This window comes from Haliotis rubra, unplaced genomic scaffold, assembly GCF_003918875.1.
Source record: "Haliotis rubra isolate DU_JTF1 unplaced genomic scaffold, ASM391887v1 Scf265, whole genome shotgun sequence".
NCBI lineage: Eukaryota > Metazoa > Mollusca > Gastropoda > Lepetellida > Haliotidae > Haliotis > Haliotis rubra.
In genome coordinates this window covers 777,451-805,230 of record NW_025766725.1, presented here as the reverse complement: position 1 = coordinate 805,230, position 27,780 = coordinate 777,451, and the positions used below count along the sequence as shown (strand labels likewise).

Below are 27,780 nucleotides of genomic sequence, written 5' to 3'. Positions count from 1 at the left end.
TTGGTTGTTTAACACCGCACTCAGCAATATGCCAGCTATATGGCGGCGGTCTGTAAATAATCGAGTCTGGACCAGACAATCCAGTGATCAACAGCATGAGTATCGATCCACGCAACTGGGATACGATGACATATGTCAACCAAGTCAGCGACCCTGACCACCCGATCCCGTTAGTCACCTTTTGCGACAAGTATGGGTTGCAGAAGACGAATTCTAACCCGGATCTTCACGGGTATGAATGGAATTGTCCCATTGTTTCAAATGGCTCTTGTTAAAAATTGCGCCATCATTCTTTTCAAAGTTCGAACTCAAATGTTCCCGACTCACAGCCGAGGACAGACAAGGTACAAAATGCCACCAGCATTGTCAACATCAAATATGATCAGTTATGCGGCAAATCATAGCGTGCGGAGATCTAAATACATCACACCGACCCAAAGCATGCTGCAGTAAATGGCTGACTGTCATTTCCGGTTTGGCTCTCGTTACATCTCGACTGTTTCCGGCGATTCTTCGCCTCTGCTGTGTTACAATGAAGTAGTTGTAGCGTCATACGTGACTGTCACGCTATGTATCCATCCAACAGCTGCACTTTTCTGGGCCAGCAAATTCTTTGTCGGTTGTCAATAGATTATTTTCCCTTTGAAGTCAGGGTCTCGTGCACTTGGCAAGTGAGCTAATAAACGAGATAACGCTTGGTGTAAACTTGTCCAAATGTATCAATCACTATATTAAAAATTAAGTGAGGTGAGGTGAAATTGGGTTTTACGTCGTGCTTGAGAATATTTCGCTCATATGACGACGTGCATGCGTGTGTATGTAGGTGTAGGTGCAGCTGCTTGTACTAGCCCAGACTTAAGCTGGTTTTATAGTGCTAGCCCACTGAGATACCATGCCGCAGTGAAGCATGAATACCCCACTCAGACACATCATACTGACTCCGAGCCGACCAGTCCTTATTGTACCCATTAATGCCGAGCGCCAGACAGGGACCAACAAGTACCATATTTTAACGTCTTTTGGTATGACGCGGTCGGGGATCGAACCCGCGACCTTCCACTCTCCGGGCGGACGCTCTAACCACTACACCACGGAGGCGGTCTAAAAATTAAGTAATCATAGAATTTCGTTTTTATCCGTTCGAAGTCACCCGCCGTGACATTGCTGCAATATTGCTAAAAGCGGCGTACAACCACAGTCACCTCTCTAAATACAGATACAATAAGGGTGCTTGGCTTCGTTGATGTACTTACAGCAATGCATATACTATTTTTTCCATATTTGAATCTAAAGTAACGTCTCGTATATTAGATAATACTTCAAAACGAAAAAGAGTTTTCGTTGCCCATTGTCTTAATAACGTATTGTTATTTAATAAAACATGCATCATTTTCTTTGAACTCAATTTGGTTTGATCTTCTCTCCAGTAAACATGTCCCTTTCTATTTAGTGTCTGTTTATCCTTTTCAAACAAGGGTTAACAACAGCTTTCTTAATTTGTTATTTTAATGATTGGTAAATAGGTTAGACAATGAATGAGTTTATTTCTATATACGGCAGTACGTTCAGGGCGAAACCAAATCGAGTAGCTTTGCGACCAGACAGAACAGCAGGAGTTATCTCCCTTACATTCAGAAACCAACAGAAAATGGATGAATCGTCGGTTCATTCTGTTAAAACATTATGTGTATGTAATTTATGTGTGCATTATGTTTTCACATTTATTTTGGATTGAAAACATCAAAAAGAATACAAGTGTTAATTCTACTCATCAGATTTTACTAATTTCTGATTATCAGTGACGTGATTGGAAATTAGCGACTGGGCACTGAAGTTCACCTGAAGTTGAAAACATAGTAGGTGAGTGAGTGAGTTTCACGCCCGTTTTAGCAATATTCCAGCGGGAGACACCAGAAAGGGCTTCAAACCCTGTACCCTTGTGAGGAATCGAACCAGGGTCTTGAGCGTGAAGAGCGGATGCCTTATCAGTCTACTCCACCACCCCAAACAACACTTTTAGGTACACTTATTATAAAAGAATTAAGTAATGTGTGAAATAACGTTAAACGAGCAAACTGGAACCCCACAAACAAAACGGTACCTGCAAAAGGGATACAAATATGCATTCTGAATTCACAGGTTTTGACGAAAGGATAAGTTCTTTTTTCATTTATAAATGTATTTTGGTAACACGTCTTGCCACCGTTACGGGCCTCAGAGCAAATTAGGAGGCTTTGCGAGATCTGCGAGATTCGAAGGCTCACATCGGTGTTTTTACCTTCATCTATATCATCCAAGGTATATGGTCTCTGTTATAACATACAACCCATACTAAATCTTACGAAAAACACGTGATTCGATTTCGATGTCTTTATATAACACGGAATTCAAATACAGCACCTTCGGTCTTAGGGAATATTTACAACAATGACAATAGCTAAACTGTGTATGAAAGCCGTGAAATGACCAGAACGAATGATATATGTACAGCTGTGGATAGTTTAGTATGAACGTATATGGAGTAGAAACATCTACGTATCAACAGTCTAGTTCTAACGTTTAAAACACTTAGAATCGTGTGCTTATTTAACTGCATTGCACATAAAAATGTATGCCAATATTAAATAATTAAATAACAATTACGTACACGACTATCTAGATGACGATACACAGAACACGAGTGACAATACACATTGACAGAACACAGAACATTAATGACAATACACAGAGCACGAAGACAATACACAGAGCACGAAGACAATACACAGAGCACAAAGACTACACCAAGTAACAAATGCACAGAACATCACGTTATTTGAAAAGGTTCAGGTATAAATGCACAAAATAGCATCCAAATGTTGCTGGAAGAATTTGAATAAATTTAAATAAATTTACGTATGAAATCGAAAATAACTATCGTGATGTCAACATGAAAACATATACTAAAACTTTCTGTACTAAAAATCACACGTGGTGAATCACGTGACGAGCAACAGTCTTTGGTTGCTGGAAGCACTTCCGGTATGACGTCACAAAAACCTGCGGCCATGGCCTGCTGTGAAGTCAGTTTCAGTTTGATGACGTCGGTAAACACGTAACGTGGTATAGTTTGTAAGTCCCTCGTTAAAACGCAACACAAACACCTTAAAACAATAGCACTAATAAGGTGAAGTGTTGAATAATGTGAATATAGCACTAATCACATCTCGCGTCCCAACACGAAAATAAGGTCTTTGTAAAGAAAGACCATGAAACAAGTTCTCGTAACGTGAATGGTTACCCAATCAAAACGTCCCATTTTCGTTCACCAAATGAAGGGCAACACAGTCAAGTTGTAAGTGTCCTCAGGACAAAGTTCATACGATTGTCCTTCAGTTCTCTCGGTCTTGGAAGTCCCTGATCAAGACGGAATAGCATTGTTCGCCATTTTGAACGTATCACATGGTTTAGGTAGTCTTTCACGCAAACATGTTTTCATCCTGAAGAAACATTCGCCCACACACAACACTCGGACCTTGGGATCAAACATTCACAACAGCTTGCCGATCAGTTTCGGTTTTCTTTACTTGAGGATTTTTCACGACTGTTTTTTCTCCGATTCCTTCGTGCTGAAAATACAAAACAGAACATTGATTGACACCATCTGATTGTTAATCTACATATACCGTCATGTTCTCTGCATGTATGGGAGTGAGTCACAGTGAGTTTAGTTTTACGCCGCACTCAGCAGTAGTGTTGGGAATTGGTTAAAATCTCATAATTGATGATTGTTTCATTACAGCCGATCAATCATCGAAAAAAATTGGTTAGCTTCCTTTTTCACATTTTTTCTATTCGGGTTGGTAACATGATGCAACTTGCTACTTTAATATGATAACTGATATATCATGAAGAAAAACTTCCTGGAGTCTTCAAGAAATATTCAGTCATTACTTTTCAGTTAGTCAAGTGAGTTTTCTAACGATTAAACACATTTTCAGGCCCTGACAACATCAAAGATATGTTCCGTCGTCAAGTGTTTCAAACATTAAACCAGTAGTTCCAAAATCATTTGTGTTCTATTTTGAGAAAATGTGATCGATTGCTTGGTCGTTTGTCACTGCGACCAATCTTCGATTACTTAAATTAATCGGAACACCACTACTCAGCAGTATTCCAGCTATCTGTAAATAATGAGTCTGGACCAGACAATCCAGTGATCAACAGCATGACCATCAATCAACGCAAATGGGATACGATGACATGTGTCAACCAAGTCAGCGAGCCTGACACCCGATCCTGTTAATTGCCTTTTACGACAAGCATGGGTTTCTGAAGACCAATTCTAACCTATGTATAGGTACATATGGCCAGACACACCGACACATAGGACACAGAATTAAATGTGTGTGAATATAGATTTAAGCCGCTTGAGCAGTAATCGAGCAATATCAGGGTGGAGGACACTCCTCGGGGAGTCGAACCCGGGTGTTCGCTGTGAAAAGCGAACGCTTCAACTACTAAGCTAACCCGACGCCCCCAAAATATTCAGAACAAACACATGACCATATATTGAAACAGACATCCTGCATACAAACATACCTTGACACTCTCGACAGCACGGGTCTCTCAAGAAGGGATCGTTTTCGCATCGTTTCTTTGAACAGCGAATCCTACACTTCGCCGTGCTGTTTTTACATTTACACACAGCGCAGCGCACGGTGCCGTTAGGAGCTGTCTTCGGCCGCCATTTTTCTCCGTTTCTGTAGGTCCGGCCACCGAAGTTGCACATCCCTTCATCCTTGGACTGTTCCTCATCCTCATCTGGCTGATTGGCTACAAGACAAAGGACCAGGTTATATACCAGGTGGTTATATACTAGATGGTTATACACTAGACGGTTATATACAGCTTCGGGACATCAGTTGTAAAGTTGATTGAAACGTGATTGTATGAATGTTGTTTTACGAATAAGCAGCGCGTTTCGAATATCATTTATGTAAGTAAATTATGTAGTTAATGACTGCATGAGTGAGTGAGTGAGTAAGTTTAGCTTTACGCGGCACTCAGCAATATTCCAGCTATATCTCTTGGGAGAGAGATATGGAGACATTTTGTCCAACCCTTTCCATTAAGGAGTATTTTTAGGACTTTCTTTTGTGTGTCTGGCAAATTTTTCTATGACGAGTTTTATGCAGAATCTATTATAATTAATTACACTGGCCGCCATTTTGTTGATATCGTCTGTTGAACATGTAACATTTCCTGATTGGTCCTATCGACTGCGTAGCAAATCAAATTAGCCAATGAAACTCAAGGACGGGTGATCTGAGATCGCGAGAACAACGGGATTAGACTCAGGTGTTAGTGCTGGATTACCGAAATGCTAGCCCTGAAGACATAGTTGGTGATCTGGTATGGTGGCACGATTCTGCTCCACCCACAGGGGGTTTCAGGCTGTTTTAAGGTAGGGTCATATAATTTACTTTCGAAGCGAGTGAGTGAGCATGACTTTAAGCCACTTTTGACAATATTCAAGCAATATCACGGCTGGGGACACCAGAAACGGGCTTCATACTTCACAAGGTACTCTCGTACATGTGTTGGGAATCGAACACGGGTCTTCAGCGTGACGAGCAGACGCTTTAACCATTAGACTACCCCACCGCCCTACTTTTAATGAGAAGCAATGTACATAAGTGCTTAAAAAAGACTTCACATTCGACAATATAAGTCGTAGCATTGTGATGAGGGATATACGTGTTTAATGCGTCCCGTGTTTTATCCACCGAATCATAATGCTACAACGAATTTATCTTAGCGAATGTTTAAATCTCTCATTATGTAAAGATAACATTGAAACAAACTGAAATTCAATCATATATCTTACTTATATGATACTGACTAGTCGATTCGAACCACTGCTGCACGGTTCACTGACTGCTATGGATTCATGTTTTTCCATGGGGCGGGGTATTAATTAATTATTCTCCCTCGCAAAGATTTATACCCTGCTTGGGCAGTGTACGACCGTACACACATGGTAATTTGTTCAAGGTCACGTGAACCAATCAGAGCTGGACATTCTTACATGAGGTAGGGTAACAAGTTTTTGTTATAATTAAGCCCCTTTGGTAAACTTGAAAACTTTGTCTGCAGACTAGATTACCAGTGAGTGAGTTTGGTTTTACGCCGCTTTTAGCAATATTCCAGCAATATCACGGCGGGGGACACCAGAAATGGGCTTCACACATTGTACCCATGTTTGGAATCGAACCCGAACCTTAGGCGTGAAGAGCGAACGCTTTAACCACTAGGCTACCCCACACTAGATTACCAAACTAAAGGTGTTCTTGTATATGGTGATACTTACGGTCACAGCTGTAACAGCAGGAGTTTGACTTTCTGATCTTCCTCTTACAGTTGAGCTTGGGACATTTCTGTCGCCCGCAGTTGTACACGCCAGTCTTACACCGGCACACGACACACTTCATGTAGCCGAACGGGGCGATCTTCGGGTGCCATCGGGAACCATCGGCAAATACCTCGTCCATAAACGTGCACGCACCCACCATGTTGATGTCCTTCAGAGGTTTCACTTCCGGTACCACGACTCTTTCCTTCTTTGCTGCAAAAAGTGGAAGTGAGTGAGCGAGCGAGTTATTGTTTTACCCGGCTTTTAGCAATATTTCAGAAATATCACGGCATGGGACAACAGAAATGGGCTTCACACATTGTGCCCATGTGGGGAATCGAACCCGGGCCTTCGGCGTGACGAACGAACGCCTTAACCACAAGGCTACCCCGCCGCCCCTCAGTGTTCAGGTAACAAGGAAGCAGCTCCTTTTAGTGAAGATTCCTGTAGTGCAGAACATACTCACGTCCACAGACTTGGCAGCAGTCGCCGGGGTTTGTCCTGATCCGCTCGTCTGCAGGACAGTCCAGTTTCGGGCATGGCAGCCGGTCACACTTTGGTACACCTCCCGGCTACAGAGAAAAAGTCACACATAACCTTGAAAATGAATAAATAAAAATGTCAGAGTTTGGGTTTATGCCCCTTTTAGCAATATTCAAGGTAAATCTCGGATAGGATAGGGGACACCTGAAATGGGCATCGAGCCGGAACCGTCGGCATGACGAGTAAACAGTTAATTCTGTGCTATCTCATCGCCAGCGCTGATCCGGTACGGCCAAGGGAAGCAACTCAGTGGTGGCGCTTCAGAGCAATGAGCAGTTCCCCAGAAGCAGCTTGAAATCATAACGACCCCGCAGAGAGTGAGTGAGTGAGTGAGTTTGGTTTTTCGCCGCTTTTTGCAATATTCCAGCAATATCATGGCAGGGGACACCAGAAATGGGCTTCACACATTGTGCCCACGTGGGGAATCGAACCCGGGTCTTCGGCGTGACGAGCGAACGCTTTAACCACTAGGCTAACCCACCGCCCCCACAGAAAAAAGGATAATGCTGCTTTGTAACGGTTAATAATTTAGTGACGATTACTTTTGTGAGGTAATTGATCATTTGTAGTAGTTTTTACGTCTCTTACACGATTCAATTTTATTTAACTGAAGATACCCGACCAACTTACCAGACACTTGCAGAGAACGCATTTGGTGAAGCCGGAGAGAGGTAGAAAGGGGTGCCATGTGTCTCCGATGTTGTGATGTCTGTGATCTCCCTCGAGCTGACACGTCTTATTCTCCACTCGGGTCTCTCGCTCCGTGGCATCGGGGCACCTGGGACAACACTCGCCCTGTACGGGGTTGGCGCACGTGACGGCTGGGCACAGCACGTGGTGGCAGGTAACGGTGCGTTTCTGTGAATAACATTGAAACGATGTTACCGAAGGGAAGAATTAAGTTGATTTGTTGTTTAACCGCACTCCGCAATATTCCAGCTATATGGCGGCGGTCTGTAAATAATCGAGTCTGTACCAGACAAACCAGTGGTCAATATCTTGAGCATCTATCTACACAATTGGGATATGATGACATGTACCAACCAAGTCAACCAACCTGACCACTCGTAATAGTCGCCTCTTACGACAAGCATGGGTTACTGAAGACCACTGACTGACTATGATTTTACGCCGCTTTTAGCAATATTCCAGCAACATCACGGCGGGGGACTCCCAGAAATGGGCTTCACACATTATACCCATGTGGGTATTCGAACCCAGGTCTTCGGCGTGACGAGCCAACGCTTTAACCACTAGGCTACCCCACCGCCCCTACTGAAGACCAATTCTTGGGAAGGAAGCATTTGAGAAGTTTTGAAATGTATTTCAGTTATGTCACGGCTTGTGTAATCTATTGTGGCGAAGGCCACGGATATGGTACCGACAAACCAAGAAACAAAGGAATCAGGGACTGAAACCCATGACCTGAGGTATCTGGCACGTGTGACACTACCGGGCCACCCTTGTTCCTAAGGAAGACGCAAATTGTAACCAATTAACTAGGAAATATATGTACATGTATTTGCAAGTGTAAGTTTACGTAAGGAATAGTACGGTTACCAGGTAAGCTCCTCCCAAGAGCCTGATATCATCGCTAACTAGGGGTGTCACGATACACCAATCTCACGATACGATACGTATCACGATTTTAAGGTCACGATACGATACGTATCGCGATACATAATTATCGCGCCTTTTCATAGCATTACCTTACCGGCAACGTACGCGTTCGCTGACTGGTCCATCAAAATAGTCTAGCCAATCAGAAAAGCTGTTAGTTTCCAACCTATCTTTTAAGTAAAGCTAGCTACATCTATTTATCGGAGCGGTCTGGTATAATTGAATCGATAAAGTTTTAAAATAGGAATCGATACACGCAAGCATGTATCGCGTATCGTATCGTCAGTAAAAATGTATCGATGTATCGATACATTCGCGTATCGCTAACCATCCGGGCGGATGCCGCTAAGTATCATAAATATTGGAAAATTTCCCTTGAAACAATAATGAAATGACATGTAAGGTGCCGGTGTCATGGAAGTAAATTGTGTGAAGGCACTGCCGTAAATTATTTTACGTACGCTTCTTACAATGTATTGGTCGGAGATAACACTCGCATGAGAAGCTTCCAACTGCCCCTTTAAATTCTCATAATACATGAAAGCTGAAATAACAATGTAGTTAAATCTGACAAGAAAAGAGTTCCGTGAATGGGCTGTCGCGGTATAGAGCTTGGGCCGCACGAACATCCGGTGCTACTTACGTTACAACTGCATCTATTGCATGTGGCATTCACAACAGGCTTCCAGCTGTCGCCGTTTTCGAAGTATTTCCCTTCGTAGTAGCAGCGGAATTTCAGTTCTTCGTTGTCGTCTTCGCGCTGCTCGTCGACCAGAATGTCAGTGTCGATGTCGCCGGCGTACTGCCAGCACGTGTTAGGCAGCGTCACCTAGTGGCGATAGTGACGACAATTAAGGATTGAAGTGTACATTTCATTTCCAAATAACGTTTGTTTATTGTTCACACTCAACAATATTGCAGCTATGTGATCAAGAAATCGTAATCTGTATTTTTCTCAGATTACAAATAGATCATTCACTAGACATGCTCAAAACATGCTGTCTTTTAAAGAAAATCGTGGGTTCCTTTCCAGAATAATTGAAAACAACCTATTGTCTAAAATCAGAACTAGCTATCGCCATGAAAATCAAATTATTGTCTGTTCATATTGGCAATATTCAACCAGGACCTAACATGTACAACAGTCTGTGGAGCAGTCCGCTTCGACTGCTCATACTTAAGAGGAGTTGTAACCAGGTACTCACATTTCCAGACAAAATAATGTCACTTCCGGAATTGACTTGCAAGAAAGCGTTCCCTTCATCCAGATCTCGGAAGAGTCCTTCTGGAACACTGTTGACGCTGCCGCTTATCTGCAGCAACAAACAAGACAAGTAAGTATATAGTGCTGTCGTTAATGTATATAGGTCAATCAGCCTGGTCACGTCTCCGTGTCAGAAGAGTCACACCTTGGTGCCAAATGGTAGCAGTTCCATCTTGATATCATCTTGTTATCTCTTATTAGTTGTTTTTTTGTTTTTGTTTCTTTGTTGTTGTTTTTGGGTGTTTTTTTGGGGTTGTTTTTTGTTTGTTTGGGGGTTGTTTTGTTTTTGTTGTTTTTTGTTTAACACCCCAATGTTCCAGCTAGATGGCGTCGGTGTGTAAATAATCGAGTCTGGACCAGACAATCCATTGATCAACAGCATAAGCATCGATCTACGCAATTGGTTTAGGATGACAGCGAGCTTCACCTCCCGATCCTGTCGCCTCTTACGACAAGCATGGGTTGGTGAAGTTCTTACCCGCATCTTCACGGACAATAAGTCAAAACGGAGCAAAGAATTGCTAATATTTACCATTTTAGTCTCGAAGAGAGTTATCGGTTCTTGTTTCTCTGATGTCCCAAGGACGGCTGTGCTCATGAGACTGTTGCCATAGGTACCAAGCATAAGACTGAAAGTCTCGTCGGTTGCCTGCGAGACAATGACGTCATAATGTAGGCTGCAGCCGACATCCATGGACAGCCAGGCATGCGCAGCCGCACCCTCGCTCTCGGTGGTGACGGGGACGAGAGTGACGGGGTAGACGCCGACGTCTTGGAAGTGGGTGTGGTAGGGGATGCTGGCAACACGGCCCCGAAGATTGCTCGACTTCTTTCCAGACGTGACGACATTGATGTAGAGTTTGTTGTTCAGGAGCAAGTCGATGTCGTCTGCTTTCAGTTTTTTGTACGTTCCATTTGCCTGGAAAGGGATATTAATAAAATGAAGCAGTTGGATTACAAAAGTCAACTAATGTACGGGCTAGTTTTGGTCAGTTTTGCATAATGTATAAAAATGGACATGGCGTTTGAGATATACTGTCACGAAAGTTGTCAGTGAACCGGACTCGGATCATTTCACGCACGCCTATTTTGGGCGACAAGGGAGTGACGGGGTTACTTCTTATATGTGGACGCGAGGCCAATAGGAAATGACATCTTATTAAGGGGAAAATGTCTTGGGTCATCCTTTGCATACTGTATCTGAATAGATGTAAATTTGTGGATTATAAATATTCAGTCATTTGATGTATCACCTTCTAAATATTATCATTGACAAAAACTACAAGTAAGAGTACAAACGACAATTGTATTAGATACAGTCCAAGCGCACCACAAAACACGCTGATGTTAAAAAATAGCTATGGAATGTCCATACAGTTAAGTGAGTGAGTATGGTTCTACGTCTTTTTTAACAATATTCTAGCAATATCACGGCGGGTGACACCAAAATGGGCTTCAATCATTGTACCCATATGGGGAATCGAACCCGGGTCTTCGGTGTGACGAGAGAAGAGCTACCCCACCGCCCATCCATTACGAAAATGTATACCACATAAGAACGTATGTTAAACAACTACGTATTGACTGCTTAGTTGTGTCTGGTAGCAGATCCATCTTAAACAACGGAGAGGCATATACATTTTGAACATCTGATGTAAGCTGTTAAATCTTGGCAAAGGTACCAAGTAAATATTGCTAAACGAGGAAGGCTGATTAATGAGCTCATTAACCAATTCTGTCTTAAAATATATTTTACCCAAAGGTTCGACAGAAAGCGCAGTATGCAAGCCAAATGAATACAACCTGGAAATAATGACGTTTAAACCATTTAATGTCATATTTCCCTTCCCAAGGCCAAGAAATGGACCTTTCAAAATCTAGTGAGTGAGGGTGCTGCTTTTCTGCCGCTTCTAACAATACCGGCCCTCTACTATTTCAATACAAACAGAGCTGATTTTCTTAGCTGTGGATAAGGCAAACTAGCGTCTTGCTCACGGTCTAGCAAGACAACGTCTTTACTTTGTCTTATGCCATGTTATGTTCAGGACTTTCAACTGTAAGAATGACAGCTGGACACAAATAATTTTCATGCTAATATTTCATACTCCCATGATCAGTAAATCTATACATGGTCACAAGGACATGGCGAGTTATTATATTACAATATTATTCCACAGCATTCCGTAAATCGGTCAACTAAAACATGCACTTCCTGTGGGGCCTTCATGCCAATAATTTTCTTTGACTAATACAACTTGCGATGGGTAGCCCTGTCACTTAGGATCAATACCCGACCAGTCTGGAGATAGCGGATCCTGACATTAAACGTCAGTATCCGCTATCTCCCGACTGGTCTGATTGTAAGAGTGAGTTTAGTTTGACGCCGCACTCAGCAATATTCCAGCTATATGGCGGCGGTCTGTAAATAATCGAGTCTGGACCAGACAGTCCAGTGACCAACAGCATGAGCATCGATCTGCGTGATTGGGAAGCGATGACATGTGTCAACCAAGCCAGCGAGCCTGACCACCCGATCCCGTTAGTCGCCTCTTACGACAAGCATGGGTTACTGAAGTTTCAGTCTAACCCGGACCTTCACGGGTCCTGATTGTAAGAACTCCTTACAACGACTACGATTACGCGGTCATCCAAACAACGCTGATTATTTAATAACAAACCCTTAGTGAGATATTTGTTTAACTAAGATACCGATCTGAATATCTGTTTGGATATACTTAATCCAAGTAGTCATACTCACCCATCCACTGAAAGAGTTAATATCCTCTTTGAAGGTGTTCTGAAGATTGGCTACGACCTTCCGCTTTCCCTTCTTGTTGGGAGCGCCCACGAGCCGGATGCGCGCCACCTTGCTGTCAAGGCCGACAACTCTGATGTTGTAAGAAATGTAGCCTTGCTCGCGGATGTCCAAGATGGCAGTTCCGGCTGCGGGCGAAGGCGCATGCTTCACCGATTGGAACCCCGACATCAACGACTGGTAGACTGCAAAGAAGCACGTTAAACTGTCACATCGGTCTCATGTTCTATCAGCCAGCATAGGCCAGTCAACATTTTTTATTTTATCTTGTTATTTAACAGCAATACTGTCCTCGCAGTGATATACTAGTTAAAAGAAGGTAAGGAACACCCCCTTGTTTCATAGTACTGTACAAACTAATTACGAGTGAGTGAGTTTAGTTTTACGTCGCACTCAGCAATATCCCAGCTATAGATTGGAGGTCTGTAAATAATCGAGTCTGGACCAGACAATCCAGTGATCAACAGCATGAACATCGATCTGCGCAACTGGGATACGATGACATGTGTCACAGTCCGCGAGCCTGACCACCCGATCCCGTTAGTCGCCTCTTACAACAACCACGGGTTCCTGAATATCACTTCTCACCCTGATCTTCACGGGTCAAAATAATCACGACATGGAATATTAATTACAGTAATATTAAAGAACTGGGCGTTCCTTGACTTCTTTTGGGTAGAAACCCGTGGGGATCCGGGTAAAATTGACTTCATCAACCCATGCTTGTCGTAAGAGGCGACTAACGGGATCGGGTGCTCAGGTTCGCTGACTGGGTTGACACATGTCATCGGTTCCCAATTGCGCAGATCGATGCTCATGCTGTTGATCACTGCATTGTCTGGTCCAGACTCGATTGTCAAACAAACAGCTCATTCAAAAGTATGGAGCAATTGTGGTTGTTCCAGAAATCTTTATTTGTTGTTTAACGCCGATCTCAGCAACATTTCAGCTGCATGGTCGTGGTCTGTAAATAATCGAGTCTGGACCAAACAGACAATCCTGTGATTGTCCTACTGGAATATGACATGCATTAACCCATTCAAAGGCTGATCACAGCTTCTGCGACAAGCATGGGATGCCGAGGACTGGGTGTTCCCAAGTCTGATCTTGGTCTACTGACGTTGTGTACAGGAGAACAGTTCTCCCTACGACGCTGGCACAGGAAACAATATATTAATCGTTGATGTAATCGAGCAGCGCTATACATACTTTCACACGTCAGCCTGGGCTGGATATTTCCACTGACGGTATTTCCACCTCGTGACGTCACACGGAGCACGAGACGACCACGTGCCAGCTGTTTGGACTCCCGCTTCTTGGTCATCTTCCATGTTCCTGACAGAGTGTTGCTCTGAAGGAGAAGACAGCGAGAGACGTGAACAATATGGTGGGAACTCCCTACAGCGTGGTGTTGGTTACCCGCTTGTTACAGGAGGAGGAGAATGTTTCACGCGGCATATAGCACTGTTGCAGCCATGACTGAGTGTGTTTAGTTTTACGCCGCACTCAGCAATATTCCAGCTATATGGCGGAGTTCTGTAAATAATCGAGTCTGGGCCAGACAATCCAGTGATCAACAGCATGAAAATCGATCCGCGCAATTGGGAACCGATGACACGTGTCAACCAAGTCAGCGAGCCTGACCACCCGATCCCGTTAGTCGTCTCTTACGACAAACATGGGTTACTGAAGGTTCATTCTAACCCGGACCTTTACGGGTCAGCAGCGATGACACGTCAGGGGAGCACTTGAAGATTACCTGTGCGTGAGTATGGTTTTACGCCGCTTTCAGCAATATTCCAGCAATATGACGGCGGAGGACACCAGAAAGGGGCTTCACATTTTGTTCATGTGGGAAATCGAACCCGGCCTTCGGCGTGACGAGCAAACGCTTTAACCACCAGGCTACACCACAGCCCCCTAAGGGAGGAAGGGATAAGGGGGCACGGTTACCTGGGCTAGATAGGACCGAGTTAAATTCAACATAATGTGACTGTTTAATATCGGGTTATATTACGTTACACTGACTGACTGAGTTTGGTTTTACGCCGCTTTTAGCAATATTCCAGCAACATCACGGCGGGGGACACCAGAAATGGGCTTAACACATTTTGCCCATGTGGGTAATCGAACCCGGGTCTCCGGCGTGACGAGCCAACGCTTTAACCACTAGGCTACCCCACCGCCCCCAGATGTTTATGGATAATGATGATTATGATTGTGAATAACATTACACTTACCTTTCTACCGACTCTGCCCATGGACTGATGGATTATTTTGTGGTTTTTCTCAACAGTGACATAGTACTCGCCGTTGAAATCTGGAAAGGTCAGCATTTGTTTACGGCTGTTATCATATTGTATAGGATAGTGAGTGGTTGGTGTTTACGGTATAACAGTAGTTCAGTTGCATCAGAGCTTAAAGAAGGAAGACAAGGGTATGGTGCTGAGAAACCTACAAACAGAAAATCAGGCCAAACGTGGGAGTCGAACCCACGATCATAGGTGCCTAGCACGCCAAGGGACGCAATTCTGTACAGCCTTTGGTGACTGGGTCCCGTTCCAGGGCGACAGTAGCGCTACGGTTGTCGTAAGTCTTTTTAAAGTATTTGAGTTACCATCACCTCAGCGCTACGATCGTTTGCTGGAAGGTTGGTCAGCGCTCTGAGTGCTTGCTTGTACAGGGAACGTCAACTCGACGTCGTGAAATAACGCCAAACACAGTTTGGCCGACAGTTGTGAATGGACAATGTCTTTCAGAAAGTGGTCGAATGTTCCTACATGCATTAACCATACATTTCGGTCGAGTGAGTGAGTGAGTGAGTTTAGTTTTACGCCGCACTCAGCAATATTCCAGCTACATGGCGGCGGTCTGTAAATAATCTAGTCTGGACCAGACAATCCAGTGATCAACAGCATGAGCATCCACCATCTGCGCATTTGGGAACCGATGACATGTGTCAACCAAGCCAGCGAGCCTGACCACCCGATCCCGTTAGTCGCCTCTTACGACAAGCATGGGTTACTGAAGGTTTATTCTAACCCGGACCTTCACGGGTTTCGGTCGAGGGATCTGTGCCAAATTACACAAAAGTACACAAAGGAAGAGAGTGAGTGAGTGAGTGAGTGAGTTGGGTTTTACGCTGCCTTTAGCAATACGCCAGCAGCACCACGGCGGGGATACCGGAAATGTGCTCCATACGTTGTACCCGTGTGGGGAATCGAACTGGGGTCTTCAACGTGACAAGCAAACGCTTTAACCACTACGCTAGCCCGATTTCCAAATCAAGGCAACCAGTTCCGTTTGTGGAAGCCTCGGTTGCTGACTGTGAAAGGTCAATGACAGCGCCTTACTGAAAGTGTGCGTTTGAATCACGGATTAATCCACCGAAAAATGTACTAGAATCTATACACTTCCATGAAAGTGTAATCCCAAATATCAAATTTTCAAAAAAGATTTTGTCCATTTCAATGACAGATGCCATTCTAAGGAAGAGTGATGGAGTAAGTGAGTTTAGTTTTACGCCGCTTTTGTCAATATTCCAGCAATATCACGGCGGGGGACACCAGAATGGGTTGGCTGATGGGTTGAGTGACGGAGTGATTAATACCGTTTTCAACTGCATTGCAGTTAAATCACAGGGTTTGTTAAATGGAGAAATTACAAAGCGACACAGGTCACGTTTGCTGACTGATCTTGGTGCAGACGGACCATGGAACATTCTCGGGGAGACGTTTATGTTTGAACCCACTGTACCAAGAGTGAGTGAGTTTAGTTTTACGCCGTTCAAAGCCATAGTCCTGCAATATTACGTCTGGTGACGCCAGGAATGGGGTTCAAACAGTGTATCCATAAGGGGAATCGAACCCGAGTTTTTGGGTGGCTAGCGAACGCTTTAACCACTATGTTACCCACCACCCCTACTGTACTAGGAGGCTCGCACGGTGAAAGAATGCAACACTGCACGGAGTTTGTCTATAGTGTACCCGTTAGAGCACGGCCTGTGGTGCATACGAGCTTTAGAGATTCAGGTATGTTGACACCAGTCGCGCAAGTGTAAGTATGCCTTGTCTTATAAAGAAAGGTATTTGTGTTGGATTAATGCCACACACAGGTGTGACATTCAGTAGGAGGGCTGCAAGGTAACTGAAACTGACCTTTCTCTTCAAAGATGCCGTCAAACGAGACGACATATTTCACTTGATGCTGGGAATGGTCGTATTCAAGGGAGGCAACTCCTCCAATACCCTCCGCCTTGGGTGACCCCATCACGACTGAGAAAGTCTCTGCAAATTTAAATATTCGTATAAATTAGCAAGATGTCTTAAACTGGAATAGAAACAAGCGGTAAATTTAGACGTCGGTGTTTGTTAACGCGTGGGAGGTACCATGGACGCCGCTTGAAAGGACCGCCATCTTGGATACGTTCTCATAGAAACGTATTTACCCTGTAAATCCTAAACGATTTATCGCGCGAGTGCGAGAAGACGCGCATTAGCACATGGTTGTGCGTCCTTTGTGTTGCGTCGTATCGGCGCAACGGTTTGACGTCTGCCTCTGTTCTCGCGGGTACATGAAGAATTCGGCCTCAGCACGCTCATAAACGTTCACGGAATATTAAACTCAATTACTTAATCCAGACAATCTTTTACCGTTTCTCAGTTTCGAACGACTTAAATTAGTCTTTGCTTTATTTTACTCAAGTATTGGCCTTTTAAACTCCTCCTCTCAATACCTCCTACTCAACGTTTCGCGAGCTCTACCCAGCATCGAAAGTCAGTCGACGTACACTTGACAAGGTGTTGCGGACCCTCCCTCCATTGACGCTAGATGGCGCTCTATTCAAGCGTCACGCGTGATTGAATGCCCGGATATAGATAAGGAGGCGCGAGAGGGAGTCGGTACATTGCGATACAGCGGCTAATTACAACAGTAAACATTGGCGGTGTTGAGAGCTTCCACAATGTCAATAAAGAAAAATAGTATTTTCATAAATACCATTTATAACGAATAGGGTCTATTCATCTGGGGTGATTCCGGGGGCAGTGTGGGGTGAGGGGATCTTTAGGAGGGGGCAGGGTCATCGTCTATTGAGGAGTGTGACGAATCACATCCCGAGATGTCGCACTGAGAAGATGGGTTTCTTATTAAGGGGCTTAAGGATCGGACTACCGGTCCCACGTTCATTTAGTGTTGACACAGAATAGCTGGACCCGAAGAAAGCTCACAGAGACAGGCACTTAAATGTGTCTGGAATGTTTTTATACCGCTTACAATCCAAGGCCATTTTGCACGAAACAAATTAATGGGTAGGAAGTATGAAATGTCGCACCTTGTTTGCTTTCGGCATTATGAAGATTTGTTAGTGGTCCGAGAAGACAAACTGCAAATGTATTCAATGAACCGGTTTCAGGTAGAAAGCAATCATGAATCTGGATTAGGGGAACACTTTCCCACAAACAGTACAAGCTACGGCTGTACATCGGCATTACTGACTATTGCTGAATATTGCTGAACGCCGCATCAACACTCGGGCAAGTGTTCGCGGCAATATTTCAGCATTGAGCTGAGCTTGAACTGAAATAAGTGAGTGAGTTTAGTTTAACGCGCTCTTAGCAATATTCAGCAATATTCAGCAATATCACGGCGGGGGACACCAGAAATCGGCTTCACACATTGTACCCATGTGGGGAATCGAACCAGGGTTTTCGGCGGGACGAGCGAACGCTTTTACCACTAGGCTACCCCACCCCCCAAAAAACCAAATAAGCTCATTTCCCGCCATTACACAACGGCCAGAGCGCTGTCATTCAAATTATATTAACAGACTATACAGCTGAAAGTCCCGAATAAAGGAGTGAGTGAGTTAGTTAAATTTGATCGTCACACCGGCTATATTACTGTCATATCGTGACGAGAGAAAGCTAAACGTTGATAAACAAATGTAGACTGTATAAAATCATGTCAGCGAAAGATAGTACAATAAATAGACTATCACAGATTTTAATTAAAACTACTAGTAGTTTCACAGTAATTATTGGAATACACTATCATTAAACGACACAATATATAAACGACACAATATATAAACGGTCTTGAGATCACCAGCAACGGAAGACCACCATATTAGGACCACAGGGGGTGTTCGCAATAACATATGGTAGTGTTTTCAGTTCAGAAACAAACTCCCTAAAGTATGGAGTGAGTGAGTTTAGTTTCTACGCCGCGTTTAGCACTATTCCAGCAATACAATGGCATGGGACACCAGAAATGAGCTTCACACATTTTACCCATGTTGGGAATCGAACTCGAGCCTTAGGCGTAACGAGCGCTTTAACCAATAGGCTACTCCACCGCCCCCTAAAGTATGGGTGCAAGACTACGTATACCCGGATTATTCACGGCCAGTTCGCAGCGTCTGACCACCTGACCCCCATTTTAGTCGCCCCTTACAAGCAATACCGATACCAGCCGCTTGTTTCGCCACTCGACAAATGTTTGGCTATTTGTTTGTTGTTTAACGCCACACTCAGCAATATTCCAGCTATATGGTGGTGGTCTGTAAATAATCGAGTCTGGACCAAACAATCCAGTGATAAACAGCATGAGCACCAATCTACGCAATTGGGACACGATGACCGAGTCATCGAGCCTGACCATCCGATCCCGTCAGTCGCCTCTTACGACAAGCATGGGTTGCTGAAGACCAATTCCAGTAGAATCTTCCCTGGTTTGTTTCGTTGTAAAGAACATACATATGATTTATAAAAATGAATCAAAACTAAACATTCTGACATACCTTTCGCAGCTTGTTCGTGAGGGACAACGCGGCCGGCGATCAGGCCCTTGGTGTGTTTGGCTGCCGTGATGACAGCGAACAAGCGCCTCTCTCGGAAGTACTGCAGGTAGACGCTAGGGATCTTCTGCCAGACGCCGCAGAGCTGTCAGTAATATAGCACGCCTTGTCAGGTGATTAACGACTATAACGCATCAGAGCCTACAAGGTTCCATGTCTTACATATGTGAGTGGAATATGGGCCATGTGGAGATTATCATATGGTCATTATCACGGAGTGATGATATTTTTCGAGGAGGGCAGTCGGCATTTGTTAACATTAAGTCCAGGGCCTAGATTTTCGAAGCTCTCTTAGCGCTAAGATAGTCGTAAGTTTATGTCAATGTATGGCACTTACGACTATCTTAGCGCTAAGAGAGCTTCGAAAATCAAGGCCCTGGACCCCACTGCACAAAGCGATCTTAGCCCTATAGTATCTTAAGTCAATTGGGTCTATAGGAGTTTAGATGATCGTTGCACTAAAATCGCTTTGATCAAGAGTGTTCGGAGCCCCACTGCACGAAACCATCATAGCGCTACGACCGTCTTTAGTCCATGACTGACTGACTGACTGAGTTTGGTTTTACGCCGCTTTTAGCAATATTCCAGCAACATCACGGCGGGGGACACCAGAAATGGGCTTCACACATTGTGCCCATGTGGGGAATCGAACCCGGGTCTTCGGCGTGAAAAGCCAACGCTTTAACCATTAGGCTACCCCGCCGCCCCTCTTTAGTCCATGATAGAGTATGGGAGTTACGATTGCGTTATCGTTAAAATCTTTGTTCGATCCTGGGAGCCGATCCACAAAGCGTTCGTAGCGCTACGTCATTCGTAAGCCTCTGATAAACTGTATAGTTACGATAGCTCGTAACGGTACCAAAGCTTTGTGGATCAGAGTCCAGGGTCCCGATCCACAAAGCGTTGGTAATGTTACGAGCTATCATAACTGTATAGTTTGTCATAGCCTTACGAATTACGTAGAAGTACGATCGCGCTGTGTATCGGGACCCTGGTGTCCAGGTTAACGCCCACTCATCAGCAGATTATCAACATAAAGCTTGAGATTATTATACAGTTGTTACACTGTCCATAGATATATCAACGGGACTAAAATATATAAAATCATGTAAATGTTAAACTCCGTTTCTGATCTGTTTCTTCTCTTGTGTGCACTCTGCCCTGCATGCTTACTTATCTTGACTGAGATATTACACAAACTACCTATTAAGATGAAGTGTACCTTTCTCTCCCCTTTCTTGCTCTTCACTAGGGGGGTCTCAACAAGAACGTTGCCATTAGCGTCCGTAATCTGGAGGAACTTCGGCCGGTCAAGTCTGACACAAACAGGCAATAAACACTTGATAGTAGGCAGATATTAACTTGCCAAAGGAGCATAACGAATGAAATGAATTCATATTACACGGAGCCACAATAAAGATTTAAAACGAAATTCTAAACATTCAACATACCTTTGATTCATGATGAGACCTCAACCAAAGATTGTGAAAGGTAAAATGCACATTCAATTTACGCCTATTGTAGGAGAAATAGGCTATATGATAAAATAACAAAAGGAATTTTTAACTTATGTAAGAGGCAAAACAGTAAAATATATCCCTACAAATATATACATTCAAAAATAAATACAAGTTGAAAAGTCGAGAGTTTGTGAAAGGAATAAAGGGAATTTTAGTAGGGAGGAATGTTGAGATGCTGAATTCAACACGCACCTGTTGTATCTAACTGCATACCGGAGTTCGCCATTAGTCAAGGTGATGCGAACAATGGCGACGGCCTTCGTTTTGACTGGCGTGCCACGAACGTTGCGACCAACCAACAGTGCGATAAATTCTGAAACATTCGAAAACAAATTCGGTCCCTCCTACTTGGTTAATTATCTCTCATTTCAAATAATAGTTAGTCTGTATTCGTATGTTTTACTTCATGTAGATAAACGAAAATATACTACTAAACTGTTGATAAGGACACTAAGGTACTTCATACAACTACTGACTGACTGACTGAGTTTGGTTTTACGCCGCTTTTAGCAATATTCCAGCAACATCACGGCAGGGTACACCAGAAATGGGCTTCACACATTGTACCCATGTGGGGATTCGAACCCGGGTCTTCGGCGTGACGAGCCAACGCTTTAACCACTAGGCTCCCCCACCGCCCCTCATACAACTACGTTTACCTATACTGAAGGGTATAATAACACGAATGTTCTTGATGATACAGTCATGGAAGTTTTGTGCTCAGTATTCACTACAATTGAAATATACTCAACAAAAGTTTTAGGACCCCCCGAAACTTCAATATTAAATTATTTAATAGTTTATATAGAATAGAATAGAATAGAATAGAATAATACTTTAATGCCTTTTCAGGAATTTGTGTTACATCAGCAGAGCTACTGACACATTAGAGAGATACCAAACATATTTACATAAATTCTTTGATTTAGGCATCTTCACATTTGTTTAAGAGAGATATGGTACTTGGAATAAAGGATGTACGGGCTCTCTTAGTTTTCACAATTGGAACTTTGTATCAGTGGCCTGAAGGGAGAAGGTTGTATTCCGAATTTAAGTAGTGAGTACGGTCAGATATGATTTTGACAGCTTGATTCACGATTTGCCGCTCATATATTGATAATAAACATTCAAATCTGACTCCAGCGATTTTACTTGCAGTGTTAACAATTTTGTCTATTTTAGATTTGAGATGAACTGAGAGAGACCCGTACCAACAATGGAAGGAAAATGTTAAAATACTCTGAATAAATGCTACATAAAAAGATGACATCACAGATGGGTTAACATTAAAAGATCTCAGTTTACGCATGAGATGAAGACGTTGTTTACACTTTTTTATAGGGCTTCAGTGTTATCATGATCCATACAATACTTCAATATTGAATATTGGTGTGGTCCTTAATTTTTGTTGCTGAGTATATAGTAACGATCCTTAAGGGGTTTCTTTTGTTCAGGCTTTAGGAGTAACGAGACTTTAGATGTGTTTTAAGACTGTTCAAGAGTGATGCTTTAAAGTCTTTTCAATGAAATAAGAAAAACTATCCCTATGAAAAGTTGAGTGGTACATCTAATGCTATTTATAGTTCGAGACAAGAGGGGAACCTGTCTCGTTTTAAGCAATGTATGGCGTTAAACGATTTCGAGTTTACGAGTGGTAAAGTATTTGAGAAATGTTTCTATTATCACCTCCTTTGTGTTGTTTTTCATGTTCGTCTCCGCTAATGGCGACCTCTTTGCCTTTGGTTTTACCGCTGATGCTGTAGTGGTCCTCGAAACTACTGTCTGCAATATGCACATAAATTGTCTGCAATGTAACACCTATTTTCAAACAATACGGTAGAAATGCTCTCAAAGAAATTCCCACACTAATAGAAAGTGCTGCTATTCTTTAACTTAGGAGCATGCCGTCTAAGTTACGTTAGTATGCTCAGCCCTTTCCAGATACTATCGGTCACACAACTACCTACAATTGATGACACCGCTGTGTTGATAACGCGCTCTGCTGAACTTATCTTGGATGGTTGGAATACGTAAGTGCGAAGCGAAACGCATTGATGTTGGGGGAACATTGATAACATGGCGCCACCCCCTGCATAGCATCCTGCTCGTGCATTACCGCAGAAAAAAGTAATGACTGAATCCTGAAACAATTCTAGAGTAAACATCCACTTTCAACCGATATGGGGATACGCTGTATAACGCACGCATATGATAAAACCACCTTCTACATTGAATAGGATAAATCCACTTAACTTTCAGGATAGGAGGTTGATAAAAATCCTATTACAAATTACCATCCGTCTCAGGGCGAGTTAAGACGTCATAAAACACGAATAGCTGTCAGGGTACTATCATTTGTGTCATGGATACAAATTACGTACAATTTGATATTCATGGGTGTCCTGCAACTTTGAAACACATTATCTCGCCCTACTGGGACTCGAACATGACGCAATTATAGTGTAAGCCTCCTGTATTAATACAACAATACTGAGAGTCGTTCTGGGGAAACATTAAAACTCTATTTACATATAAATAAATTCCTTAATCCTCTATCCACCCTCAAGGCCAAACAGGACCATCGTTCAGCTGTAAATCCATCATGCCCCAAAATGCATGTCGACAACACAATAGTTAACGAGTGTGTAACAAAGGACAAGCCAATAGCCAGGGGAGTAACTCTCATTGTAAGACCTCCTCAGCAGCAAATCCGTGCCATTGTCACGTGGGTGGTCTCGGGTATGTTTGACGAACGGATGTGAAAAGCTCTTCAGAGACCCTGTATTTCCATATCAACTTATCCAATCATTGTTCCGCGGTGACAGAAATTCTCAAGTATGCTTTAGATTGGTCCCTGAGACAATGACGTTGCAACTTCACTAAGTTAGAAATGCCGGTTGTCAAAAAGTACGGTACAGGTGTCGGCTGAGGGGATCCGGTTGAGGCTTGTTACATGGTCGAGAGCGAAACTTGAGGCAGATTTTCTAAGGCGTGAGAATTACTGATGTAATGTAAAATACGAGCGGTCCTTGATGCGTGGATTAAACCAGGTCTCCATAACACGTACAGCTGACGGTTCGGGGAAGTCTGATGGACGGGTTTCAGATCGACTTTCTTCAGAATGGAATCACATTTCCTACTTGTCGAACATCCCGACTTGAAGATAAAGTAACATCGGGCTTTATCAAGGTTGAAGCTCCGCTCTACCGAGGTCGATATTTGGTAGTTTTTCAATGTTTACCACAGTTATATTCGGCGTAGATAATCGGAAGAATTGAAAATAAACAAGCCTGGACCAGACAATCCAGTGACTGATTGACTGATATTTAATCCACGCAATTGCGATAGAATGACATGAAATCAGTTTAGTGAGTGAGTGAGCGAGTTGGGCTTTACGCCGCTTTTAGCAATATTCCAGCAATATCACGGCGGGGGACACCAGAAATGGGTTTCACATATTGTGACTTTGTGGGGAATCGAACCTGGATATTCAGCGTGACGAGCGGACGCTTTACCCATCAGGCTACCCCACCGCCCCGAAATCATTGAGTCTCTGAACCTGACCATGGGATCCGTTCAGTCTCCTCTCTTACGACAAGCATGGATTGCTGAAGACCGATTCTCATTTTTGCATATAATCTTATGTCTTATCGACCAGTCTCCGAACCCGACCTTCCATCCTGCGACCCGCCCACCAACCCATCCAGTCGCCCCCTGACAACAAGAATCAGTTCCTGGAACCTTCATTCTTACATGGAGTCCAAACGCTTTTCTTTCTGCTGTGCGTCTTCAGAAGTTTGTGACTTCGACGAGACTTCGACGAGACTATAGCTCGGGGCATAGCGCCTTACTTAATGACAGTAGCTTACGATTACACAGTGCAATTGGTCTGGACCAGACAATCCAGTGATTGATATAATGAGCAACGCTCAGTTCAGTCGGGGTATGATGACATGCTGTTAATCAAGTCACCATGACCATCCAATTCACTATTTGCAGGGGAACCCTCTGGCGCAGATGCTCGCGCGCTTTACCAACAATCTTTGCGGGTCATTGATTTAAGAGCAAACAAAATCTGAATAAAAATTAATAATAGATGAGAATGAACAATGTATGTATACATACAATGCATGGCCTTGAGAATTCGTTAACTTGTTGATAGCTTATTAAAGAAAGTGAGTGAGTGAGTGAGTTTAGTTTTACGCTACACTCAGCAATATTCCAGCTATATGGCGGCGGTCTGTAAATAATCGAGTCTGGACCAGACAATCCAGTGATCAACAGCATGAGCATCGATCTACGCAATTGGGAACCGATGACATGTGTCCACCAAGTCAGCGAGCCTGACCACCCGATCCCGTTAGTCGCCTTTTGTGGCAAGCATGGGTGACTAAAGACCTATTCTACCCCGGATCTTCACGGGTCTATTGAAGAAAGACATCAGCTGGTACCGTTACTCATCCCTTCAACCACCCGTGAAGATCGGGTTAAATTGATCTTCAGTAACCCATGCTTGTCGTAAGAGGCGACTAACGGGATCGGGTGGTCAGGCTCGTTGACTTGGTTGACACATGTCATCGTATCCCAATTGCGTAGATTGATGCTCATGAAGCTGATCACCTGATTGTCTGGTTCAGACTCGATTATTTACAGACCGCTGCGATATAGCTGTAATATTGCAGAGTGCGGCATAAATCTAAACTCACTCACTCACTCCAGATAATGTAAGACATATCTGCGAATTCTCGGAATTAGATGCAAATACTCTGCATGCACCACATTTTCAAAACCCTAAAATAATACTATACATCCTTTTCAGTTCCAAACCTGCCAATGATTGAAACATAGCATTAGCCTCAGTGGGGCTATATGATACAGTCTAGCGGCGCTGAACGGGGAGGAAGCACAACATCAGACCCAGTTAGGGCCATTCTGTACAGAACAGCAGCCCTAAACAGGGATAACGTACCTTGCCCCGGACATGTTTTGCAGCATCGTTCTGGCAGCAGGACTGGGGTATCACACATTGGCTTGGGGCATTCATTCTTAATGTTCCGACATACTATCTGCCCCTGATGCTGGAGAATGCCTTTTCTCTCGACCTGCAAAAAAGACACCGAATAGATGAGGGAGTGTTATTTTACGGCGCTTTAATGAGTGAGTTTTACACCGCTTTTAGCAATATTTCAGCAATTTCACGGCTCGGGACACCAGAAATGGGCTTCATGCATTGTACCCATGTGGGAAATCGAACCCAGGTCTTCGGTGTGAAGAGCGAATGCTTTCACCACTTGGCTACCCCACCGCCCCTACGCCGCTATAAGCTTCCATGTTGTATAAGGAAGGGTGAAGAATGGCTTCAAACATTTTTCTTAGCCAAATCGGATGTTCGGTGTGTTGAAGTGAAGTTTTAACCTTTCACATTTCACAGCAAACATAAATACAGATAATTAATGTTTTCAATAGCAAATGAGGTGATAGATAACATGCAGTCTTATCGGGTCAAAGTTGTTATTTTCGCACATGAGTATATAAAGTGAAAATAACAGCTGCCTGCACGTGTCAGGAGCGCATGCGTGCGTCCTTGAGAACATGCGCGTTTGAAATAATCACGTGCTGGTAATGAACACTCCAGTCAGGAAACAAGGCGTTCTGCATTAAGAAGTTCGAATATTTATATATTTTATCCAAAATTCTGTCTGTCTCTCTGTGTGTGAGAGAATCCCAACAAATCCCCATTACATTCGAGAGTGTGAATGTTGTTTACACCGTGCGTACTCATCAGTGGGCCATATCTGGTTAAAACAGACTAAGTAAGCACGTCCTGCCAGAAAACACAGTCATTATCCTTTTACGCCACTTTCAACAATATTTAAGAAATATTACGCCGGGGAAAACCAGAAATGGTCCTCCGACCTTATACCCATGGCCCGCCATGATACTCGGGCTTAGTGCTGCCACACCTAAAACAATCTAGGTGAACCGGGTTTTAAACCTAACATCATTCGTTCCTAACGTTGCCAAGCGACGCAACTCTGAACCACAGCGCCTTGGACGATGAGGCTTGGTCGCGCCCCTACATCAAAAGGAGTGAGTGAGTTCAGGTTTATGTCGCTTTTAGCAATAATCCAGCAATATCACGACAGGGGACACCAGAAAAGCGCTTCACACATTTTACCCATGTGGGGAATCGAGCCCGGGTCTTCGCCTTGACGAGCGAACACTTTAACCACTACGCTACCCCATCGCCCCAAGACGAGTGAGTGAGTGAGTGAGTGAGTTTAGTTTTACGCCGCACTCAGCAATATTCCAGCTATATGGCGGCGGTCTGTAAATAATCGAGTCTGGACCAGACAATCCAGTGATCAACAGCATGAGCATCGATCTGCGCAATTGGGAACCGATGACATGTGTCAACCAAGTCAGCGAAACTAACCACCCGATCCCGTTAGTCGCCTTTTACGACAAGATAGTCGCCTTTTTATGGCAAGCACATGGGTTGCTGAAGACCTATTCTACCCCGGATCTTCACGGGTCGCCCCAAGACGACGATAGTCCTGTGGAACAACCTGATAGGGCGTGCCTGTTGGTTGTGAATAGAAGGGTATGTAAAAAAATGTGTCCACCCCATTTGTCAAAGCTAGCCTTTCAAGAAAAATCACTCTTGTTATATCCCGAGGCTTAATGACCCCATTTGGATATATATCGTATTGTCACGTGGTCTAGTACTCGATCCTCGTTTTGAATTTACCGTTATGAGATCAGATT

The 27,780-nt window shown here is 43.7% G+C and overlaps 1 protein-coding gene across 1 annotated transcript in view; it reads right to left on the bottom strand.

Annotated features, from left to right (window-relative positions):
• Nucleotides 1-2,754: 2,754 nt before the first annotated feature.
• LOC124280336 (chordin-like) overlaps nt 2,755-27,780 on the bottom strand; it is a 40,992-nt gene continuing 15,966 nt past the window's right edge. Inside the window, exons 3-19 of the mRNA XM_046716235.1 lie at nt 25,982-26,114; nt 22,699-22,794; nt 21,205-21,325; nt 20,715-20,808; nt 19,436-19,577; nt 16,794-16,922; nt 14,877-14,956; nt 13,846-13,987; nt 12,580-12,821; nt 10,354-10,740; nt 9,763-9,870; nt 9,201-9,386; nt 7,568-7,795; nt 6,861-6,966; nt 6,353-6,607; nt 4,582-4,815; nt 2,755-3,608 (exon numbers count right to left, since the gene is read on the bottom strand). Coding sequence (XP_046572191.1) covers nt 3,547-3,608; nt 4,582-4,815; nt 6,353-6,607; nt 6,861-6,966; nt 7,568-7,795; nt 9,201-9,386; nt 9,763-9,870; nt 10,354-10,740; nt 12,580-12,821; nt 13,846-13,987; nt 14,877-14,956; nt 16,794-16,922; nt 19,436-19,577; nt 20,715-20,808; nt 21,205-21,325; nt 22,699-22,794; nt 25,982-26,114 — 2,745 coding nt within the window. The 3' untranslated portion in view covers nt 2,755-3,546. The remainder of the gene's footprint in view (nt 3,609-4,581; nt 4,816-6,352; nt 6,608-6,860; nt 6,967-7,567; nt 7,796-9,200; nt 9,387-9,762; nt 9,871-10,353; nt 10,741-12,579; nt 12,822-13,845; nt 13,988-14,876; nt 14,957-16,793; nt 16,923-19,435; nt 19,578-20,714; nt 20,809-21,204; nt 21,326-22,698; nt 22,795-25,981; nt 26,115-27,780) is intronic.